This window comes from Nicotiana tomentosiformis, chromosome 10 (genome assembly GCF_000390325.3).
Source record: "Nicotiana tomentosiformis chromosome 10, ASM39032v3, whole genome shotgun sequence".
Lineage (NCBI taxonomy): Eukaryota > Viridiplantae > Streptophyta > Magnoliopsida > Solanales > Solanaceae > Nicotiana > Nicotiana tomentosiformis.
In genome coordinates, this window is record NC_090821.1 from 28546576 (window position 1) to 28556632 (window position 10057).

Genomic DNA, 10057 nt, shown 5'->3' on the forward strand with positions numbered 1-10057 from the left:
TACTTTTGGTTGTGTTGCTCAATTTAAAAGAAAAAGCCAAATTGAAATGTGTTTTAGTAAATTGAAAAATCAGTTTTGATTTGTTGAACTTATGGGACTGTTTTGTAGACTGTTTTGTGGGTTGTTTCATGTTGATGCTGGGTAGTATATTCTGCTACTGTCTTTATGGAGTTTGGGAGGAGAAAGGGTGTGGAGAAACACCACCTAATGGCAGGGTGGTTGGCTGGTCGTTTGTTGTTACATTTTCGGGTTGTTTGAGACTACTAGGGTTGTTGTTTTGTGTATAAACTGATTGGGGTGTATGATTTGGTTTGTGGTATTTTGTGATGGATATAAGGTTGGAAAATGATGTACACATGTTGTTATTGTTGTGTTCTTGTTATTTTTGGTGTTATGTCAAATTGGGAGGAAGTAAAGATTATAAGTTGGATCAGACAAATCACTTCAGATGTTCCCCGATGAGACGTGAGCCCTAGTGACAGTGTTACGTAAGAGGTTTCAAGTTATTAGTGATAGATTGTAGATCAACATTAAGGTGGATCAATAATAGATGGATAAAAGTTCCAAAGTATGAGTTGAGATTAGGCTGTCATTCTTAAGATGAACAGTAATGAGGAAGCATTAAAGGACTTAGATTTATACATATAGGTTATGCAGCGAGAGAGTAACCTATAGTTGGGTAGCAAACCTCGGTAATAACAAACTAAAGTAAGTGTTATGGTATAGTATTACCTACCTAGATGTAGTAAATTCATAAGGATAGATAACTGAGGCTATGAAACAAGATATAGCAATAGTCATATGTTTGACAAAGTACAAAGCAAAGGACTTCAGTACTCCTGTAGATGCCTAGAGGGACAACTTGTCATAGTTTTGTATATGTTCACAAAGTGAGGCCTAGAGATTAGATAATAGCTGGAGGAAAAAGGAGAGAAGAGTTGCATAGGCGCACCTACAGGGATAGAGTCGTACAGGCTGCACGACAGAAGGTAGCAGCAACAACGAGATTGGAAGAATTCCGACCACCGGTCGTGGTGCGAGAAAGAGGCCTAAAGGGGGGAATGCCCTGGGCTTTCGATTTATTCACAGAATAGTTGCCTAGATGTCAAGGAAAGTACTAAAGTATTCCTAAGAGCTATAAGTTATGAGACTGCTAAGCGCATCAGTCAACATTCAAGGACGAATGTTCCAAAGGAGGGAATGATATTTCACCTCATATTTTCGTATGTGAGAGCACGTCGTAAGTCAATTGACATAAGCTCAGAAATGAGATCATCTTTGAAAGTACATAAATTGAGTTAATCATGTTAACTTGGAGGTTACAAATATTTAATATCATGAACCGCAAGTACCAAGAGGGTTGGAAGGCTTAGAAGCTAAACAAATTGAAGAAAATAAGTTTTGTCGAAAGTCGACAAGTTGGGAATGTTATACCATGTACTTTTGGGGTGAGACTAGGGTGCTCAAAATTATAAAGATGTTATATTATGAGTTATTTTAGTCATATGATAGTCGTTTGTTATGTTTTAAAGTCAAGCGCATTGTGGAACAAAATTTGGCAAAGATCATCACAAGTTACATTCATAAATATACTGAAACTTAGTTGATACAACATATTAAGCTCAGAAATGAGATCATCTTTGAAAGTACATAAATTGAGTTAATCATGTTAACTTGGAGGTTAGAAATATTTAATATCATGAACTGCAAGTACCAAGAAGGTTGGAAGGCTTAGAAGCTAAACAAATTGAAGAAAATAAGTTTTGTCGAATGTCGACAAGTTTGGAATGTTATACCATGTACTTTTGGGGTGAGACTAGGGTGCTCAAAATTATAAAGATGTTATATTATGAGTTATTTTAGTCATATGATAGTCATTTGTTATATTTTAAAGTCAAGCGCATTGTGGAACAAAATTTGGCAAAGATCATCACAAATTTGAGCATTTCTCTCAATGTACTTTGAATTATGGGATGATCTACCTACAAAATGCAAGCCCTACGAGTCTAATTTCCAATGGATCAACCCGTTAATTGATACAACAGTGGAGTAGAGAGATATTCGTATTTTTACGAGACTGCGCATAATGGTTGGTGACAAGTAGGTTCATCACCTACTTGCCAAAAGGGGAGGCCTCAATTAAAAGCTCCTAAATTCAGCCGGGAGGGGACTTTTAAGGACTTATTAAATCATTTCTTTCACTCATTTCTCACACCAACAAATAAGATCGAACCCCTACAACTCCTCTCCAAAAATCCCACACAAACCCTAGGTAATTTCCGGTGATACGATATGATTCTAGTGGTGAAAACCCTAGACAACTTGCTAGTTTCTCTTTCTCCTTCATGTAGCTGCATTGGGGGACTAATTTTTGATGTATAAGGACTAGGTTTCATGGGTTCTACTTAGCCCAAGGTAAATATATGCTTCTCCATCCATTATCTATGCTTGTACAAGTTGTAACTCGATCGTAAAGACTAGACCTAGCGAGTTTCGAAAGAGTGGTATGCTGTTTATTGTTGCGTCACTGTTGGCTGGTTGTGAACTTACTTTTAAGTTGAAGTCATGGATGGTTTATAGGATAAGAGGCTTAATTATGTACTGTTGGTTGTGTTGCTCAATTTGAAAGAAAAGACAAATTGAAATGTGTTTTAGTAAACTGAAAAATCAGTTTTGAGTTGTTAAACTTATTGGACTGTTTTGTAGACTGTTTTGTGGGTTGTTTCATGTTGATGCTGGGGAGTATATTTTGCAACTGTCTTTATGGAGTTTGGGAGAAGAAAGGGTGTGGAGAAACACCACCTAATGGAAGGGTGGTTAGCTGGTCGTTTGTTATTACATTTTCGGGTTGTTTGAGACTACTAGGGTTGTCGTTTTGTGTATAAACTGATTGGGGTGTATGAGTTGGTTTGTGATATTTTGTGATGGATATAAGGTTGGAAAATGATGTACACATGTTGTTATTGTTGTGTTCTTGTTGTTTTTGGTGTTATGTCGAATTGGGAGGAAGTAAAGATTATAAGTTGGATCAGACAAATCACTTCAGATGTTCCCCGATGAGACGTGAGCCCTAGTGACAGTGTTACGTAAGAGGTTTCAAGTTATTAGTGATAGATTGTAGATCAACATTAAGGTGGATCAATAATAGATGGATAAAAGTTCCAAAGTATGAGTTGAGATTAGGCTGTCATTCTTAAGATGAACAGTAATGAGGAAGCATTAAAGGACTTAGATTTATACATATAGGTTATGCAGCGAGAGAGTAACCTATAGTTGGGTAGCAAACCTCGGTAATAACAAACTAAAGTAAGTGTTATGGTATAGTATGACCTACCTAGATGTAGTAATTTCATAAGGATAGATAACTGAGGCTATAAAACAAGATATATCAATAGTCATATGTTTGACAAAGTACAAAGCAAAGGACTTTAGTACACCTGTAGATGCCTAGAGGGACAACTTGTCATAGTTTTGTATATGTTCACAAAGTGAGGCCTAGAGATTAGATAATAGCTGGAGGAAAAAGGAGAGAAGAGTTGCATAGGAACACATACAGGGATAGAGTCGTACAGGCTGCACGACAGAAGGTAGCAGCAACAACGAGATTGGAAGAATTCCGACCACCGGTCGTGGTGCGAGAAAGAGGCCTAAAGGGGGGAATGCCCTGGGCTTTCGATTTATTCATAGAATAGTTGCCTAGATGTAAAGGAAAGTACAAAACTATTCCTAAGAGCTATAGGTTATGAGACTGCTAAGCGCATCAGTCAACATTCGAGGATGAATATTCCAAAGGAGGGAATGATGTTACACCCCATATTTTCGTATGTGAGAGCACGTCGTAAGTCAATTGATATAAGCTCAGAAATGAGATCATCTTTGAAAGTACATAAATTGAGTTAATCATGTTAACTTGGAGGTTACAAATATTTAATATCATGAACTGCAAGTACCAAGAGGGTTGGAAGGCTTAGAAGCTAAACAAATTGAAGAAAATAAGTTTTGTCGAAAGTCAACAAGTTGGGAATGTTATACCATGTACTTTTGGGGTGAGACTAGGGTGCTCAAAATTATAAAGATGTTATATTATGAGTTATTTTAGTCATATGATAGTTATTTGTTATATTTTAAAGTCAAGCGCATTGTGGAACAAAATTTGGCAAAGATCATCAAAAATTTGAGCATTTCTCTCAATGTACTTTGAATTATGGGATGATCTACCTACAAAATGCAAGCCCTACGAGTCTAATTTCCAATGGATCAACCCGTTAATTGATACAACAGTGGAGTAGAGAGATATTCGTATTTTTACGAGACTGCGCATAATGGTTGGTGACAAGTAGGTTCATCACCTACTTGCCAAAAGGGGAGGCCTCAATTAAAAGCTCCTAAATTCAGCCAGGAGGGGACTTTTAAGGACTTATTAAATCATTTCTTTCACTCATTTCTCACACCAACAAATAAGATCGAACCCCTACAACTCCTCTCCAAAAATCCCACACAAACCCTAGGTAATTTCCGGTGATACGATATGATTCTAGTGGTGAAAACCCTAGACAACTTGCTAGTTTCTCTTTCTCCTTCATGTAGCTGCATTGGGGGACTAATTTTTGATGTATAAGGACTAGGTTTCATGGGTTCTACTTAGCCCAAGGTAAATATATGCTTCTCCATCCATTATCTATGCTTGTACGAGTTGTAACTCGATCGTAAAGACTAGACCTAGCGAGTTTCGAAAGAGTGGTATGCTGTTTATTGTTGCGTCACTGTTGGCTGGTTGTGAACTTACTTTTAAGTTGAAGTCATGGATGGTTTATAGGATAAGAGGCTTAATTATGTACTGTTGGTTGTGTTGCTCAATTTGAAAGAAAAGACAAATTGAAATGTGTTTTAGTAAACTGAAAAATCAGTTTTGAGTTGTTAAACTTATTGGACTGTTTTGTAGACTGTTTTGTGGGTTGTTTCATGTTGATGCTGGGGAGTATATTTTGCAACTGTCTTTATGGAGTTTGGGAGAAGAAAGGGTGTGGAGAAACACCACCTAATGGAAGGGTGGTTAGCTGGTCGTTTGTTATTACATTTTCGGGTTGTTTGAGACTACTAGGGTTGTCGTTTTGTGTATAAACTGATTGGGGTGTATGAGTTGGTTTGTGATATTTTGTGATGGATATAAGGTTGGAAAATGATGTACACATGTTATTGTTGTGTTCTTGTTGTTTTTGGTGTTATGTCGAATTGGGAGGAAGTAAAGATTATAAGTTGGATCAGACTAATCACTTCAGATGTTCCCCGATGAGACGTGAGCCCTAGTGACAGTGTTACTTAAGAGGTTTCAAGTTATTAGTGGTAGATTGTAGATCAACATTAAGGTGGATCAATAATAGATGGATAAAATTTCCAAAGTATGAGTTGAGATTAGGCTGTCATTCTTAAGATGAATAGTAATGAGGAAGCATTAAAGGACTTAGATTTATACATATAGGTTATGCAGCGAGAGAGTAACCTATAGTTGGGTAGCAAACCTCGGTAATAACAAACTAAAGTAAGTGTTATGGTATAGTATTACCTACCTAGATGTAGTAAATTCATAAGGATAGATAACTGAGGCTATGAAACAAGATATAGCAATAGTCATATGATTGACAAAGTACCAAGCAAAGGACTTCAGCACACCTGTAGATGCCTAGAGAGACAACTTGTCATAGTTTTGTATATGTTCACAAAGTGAGGCCTAGAGATTAGATAATAGCTAGAGGAAAAAGGAGAGAAGAGTTGCATAGGCGCACATACAGGGATAGAGTCGTACAGGCTGCACGACAGAAGGTAGCAGCAACAACGAGATTGGAAGAATTCCGACCACCGGTCGTGGTGCGAGAAAGAGGCCTAAAGGGGGGAATGCCCTGGGCTTTCGATTTATTCATAGAATAGTTGCCTAGATGTAAAGGAAAGTACAAAACTATTCCTAAGAGCTATAGGTTATGAGACTGCTAAGCGCATCAGTCAATATTCGAGGATGAATATTCCAAAGGAGGGAATGATGTTACACCCCATATTTTCGTATGTGAGAGCACGTCGTAAGTCAATTGATATAAGCTCAGAAATGAGATCATCTTTGAAAGTACATAAATTGAGTTAATCATGTTAACTTGGAGGTTACAAATATTTAATATCATGAACTGCAAGTACCAAGAGGGTTGGAAGGCTTAGAAGCTAAACAAATTGAAGAAAATAAGTTTTGTCGAAAGTCGACAAGTTGGGAATGTTATACCATGTACTTTTGGGGTGAGACTAGAGTGATCAAAATGATAAAGATGTTATATTATGAGTTATTTTAGTCATATGATAGTCGTTTGTTCTGTTTTAAAGTCAAGCGCATTGTGGAACAAAATTTGGCAAAGATCATCACAAGTTACATTCATAAATATGCTGAAACTTAGGTCAAATGTAGCTGAGCATTTCTCTTAATGTTCTTTGAATTATGGGATGATCTACCTACAAAATGCAAGCGCTATGAGTCTAATTTGCAATGGATCAAACCGTTAATTGATACAACAGTGGAGTATAGAGATATTCGTATTTTTACGAGACTGCGCATAATGGTTGGTGACAAGTAGGTTCATCACCTACTTGCCAAGAGGGGAGGCCTCAATTAAAAGCTCCTAAATTCAGCCAGGAGGGGACTTTTAAGGACTTTTTAAATCATTTCTTTCACTCATTTCTCACACCAACAAATCAGATCGAACCCCTGGTTCCTAAGTATGATGTGATTTGAAAAATGGGGGTTAAACCCTGGTTCCTAAGTTGCCTACACATCCCTAGTGTTACGGGAATTAGGTCGTGTATAGTTCCAGATCTAACGGTGAACGAAATCGATGGAGTTGTTATAGGAATGGTCGTACGTTTTGGAAAGGGTTCCTTTGGGTAGGATAGTATCGGATGAATATATGCGAAGTCATGAATGAAAATTTGAAACGTTATGGATGTACCACTGAGAAAATATATGAACGGTCATAGAGTAAAAGGCGGGTAATTGGTGGTGGTTGGTTATGTTTGAAATAATTGCAGGATGTGAGCATTGAACGAAAACCAGAGCGAAGATTGCTCCCGTTAGGAGAACGGTTATTTCCTGGATTACCTGCAAAAGTTAAAATACGATGCCTACAAGTATATATGGATTATTGCGTGAATTTAAACATGATGCAAATTCCCTTCGGACCATGAGGGTTGTCTTTGGACGGTGAGGATGGTGTCTTTAGACCATGACGTCCTGGGCCACGAGTCATGTGATAAGGGATTCATAGGCCATGAAATGATGTCCTCGTGCCATGAGGATGGTGCCTCTCAACTATGACGCCTTTGAATAATGATGTGCACTTTTGAGAGATCCTCAGGCCATGGAATGGTGTCTCCCGGCTATGAGGATGATGCCTTTGGACTATGACGCCTTTGGACAAACTAGCGATGTTTCAGCCCATGAAATGTAAAGATATGATGCTTGGGAATATGCGAAATGAGACAAGACAAGGCTTCGTCGTGTGTAAGATGAGGGCAGTGCTTAGCCCTAAGTAAGTAGAGGATAGTGCTAGGTCTTAGATAGCGTAATGGAGATTGCATTTAATCATGAGGAAAATGCAATGCTTAGCCTTGTGGAATTAGGGAGGCAATGATTAGCCTCATGCAGGAATAGGAGACAATGCTTAGTCTCATGCAAGTAAGGTAAACAGTGCTTATCTTCATGCAGGAAAGGCAGTGCTTAGCCTAATGCAATTAAGGAGGCAAGGCTTAGCCTCATGCAAATAGAGAGGCATGGCTTAGCCTCATGCAAATAGGAGACGATGCAAATAAAGGCAGTGCTTAGACTTATGCAGTTAAGGAGGCTATGCTTAGCCTCATGCAAATAGGAAACAATGCTTAGTCTCATGCGGAAAATGCAACGCTTAGCCTTATGTAATTAGGGAGGCAATGCTTAGCCTCATGCAAATAGGAGACGATGCTTAGTCTCATGCAAAGAAAGGCAATTCTTAGCCTTATGCAATAATGGAGGCAGTGCGTAGCCTCATGCAAATAGGAGACAATGCTTAGTCTCATGCAAAGAAAGGTAGTGCTTAGCCTTATGCAGTTAAGGAGGCAATGCTTAGCCTCATACAAATAGGAGACAATGCTTAGTATCATGCAGAAAAGGCAACGCTTAGCCTTATGCAATTAGGGAGGCAATGCTTAGCCTCATGCAAATAGGAGACGATGCTTAGTTTCATGCAATAATAAAGGCAATGCTTAGCCTTATGCAATAATGGAGGCAGTGCTTAGCCTCATGCAAATAGGATACAATGCTTAGTCTCATTCAAAGAAAGGCAGTTCTTAGCCCTATGCAGTTAAGGAGACAATACTTAGCCTCATGCAAATAGGAGACATGCTTAGTCTCATGCGAAAAAGGTAATGCTTAGCCTTATGCAATTAGGGAGGCAATTCTTAGCCTCATGAAAATTGGAGACGATTGCTTAGTCTCATGCAAAGAAAGGCAGTGCTTAGCCTTATGCAATAAAAATGATGGTTGACAGTGAGAAAGTAAAATATTTCTTAGCTGGAAGTATTTGTGTTTGGTAACTTGTCGTCATGAAGGTAGTGATTCGATGTATCTGCGGGTATTATTGTCTTATCGTACCTGCATCTAAAGAAAAATCGTGAGTTTTGTGGGGGAAGGTTGGTTTGCGCTTTTGTCTTCTGTTTTGCCTTTGCTCCTGTCGTGAGGTCCTGTTTGAGTTACTCAGGGTAGGATCTGGGTGTCATAAAAATAAAGTTTTCGAAAAATATGCATGCATGTGATTAATATAGTTATTTGAAATGTAGTAGTATGCGATTTCAAATAATTTAGATGAACCAGTGACTGTGACATTATTTTAGAGACATTGCGACCTCCTTGCTTTAGAATATTCAGGGTTCCCCTCAAAATTATGCCCCAGTTTAAATGCAATACTTTGGTTGTTCCGTGTATGATGATGTCGTCTGAACTTGCTTTAGAATTTTGAGGGTCCTACTCAAAATTCTGCCCCAATTTTCTGATCATGGCAAAATGAAGATTTTATTTAGATGTGACTGAACCCACAGGGCTGTCAACGTATCCCCTCTTAAACGGGAATCAGGTCAAGCGTAGTTCAGTTACATCAGATGACGAAATGTAAAGAATCCTAAACATAGTATCTCTTGACTGCGTCTGAGTTGATAGGGTTTGGCCAAATTTCTCCATCCATTTCTGCAAGTATGAGTTCTCCTCCTGTTAGTACTCTGTTAACCATGTAGGGCCCTTGCCAATTGGGTGAAAAATTCCCTTTGACTTCATCTTGATGCGGGAAGATCAGCTTTAGCACCAACTGCCCCGGTGTGAATCGTCTAGGCCTGACCATTTTTTTGAAAGCTTTGGACATTCTGTGGTGGTAGAGTTGACCGTAACATACCGCATTCATTCTTTTCCCATCAATGAGAGCCAGTTGTTCATAGTGACTTCGTATCCATTCTACATCACTGAGTTTAGCCTCTTGTATGATTCTCAAAGAAGGAATTTCTACTTCAGCAGGAATTACGGCTTCAGTACCATAGACCAACAAATAAGGAGTTGCCCCGGTTGATGTGTGATCCGTGGTACGATATCCAAGTAGGGCAAATGGTAGCTTCTCGGGCCATTGTTTGTGATTATATACCATCTTCCTTAATATCTTCTTGATGTTCTTATTGGCGGCTTCTAAAGCTCCATTCATTTGCGGCCTGTATGCTGTGTAATTCTTATGCTTGATCTTGAAGGTTTCACACATGGATCCCACTAATCACTATTAAGGTTGGTGGCGTTGTCGGCGATGATTGATTCCGGCACCCCAAACCTACAAACAATACGATCCCTAACGAAATATGCGACGACCTTCTTAGTTACAGACTTGTAAGATGCGGCTTCAACCCATTTCGTGAAATAGTCTATGGCCACTAGAATGAACATGTGCCCATTTGAAGCGGCGGGTTCGATTGGACCGATGACATCCATTCCCCATACGGAGAAAGGCCAAGGTGCACT

General features: G+C 38.8%; 1 protein-coding gene across 1 annotated transcript; it reads right to left on the reverse strand.

The window, feature by feature from the left end:
- Positions 1-9182: 9182 nt before the first annotated feature.
- Positions 9183-9695, reverse strand: LOC138899927 (uncharacterized). Its single transcript, XM_070186628.1, has one exon. The coding sequence runs from the start codon at positions 9693-9695 to the stop codon at positions 9183-9185; it is 513 nt and encodes a 170-aa protein (XP_070042729.1).
- Between the last annotated feature and the right edge of the window lie 362 nt (positions 9696-10057).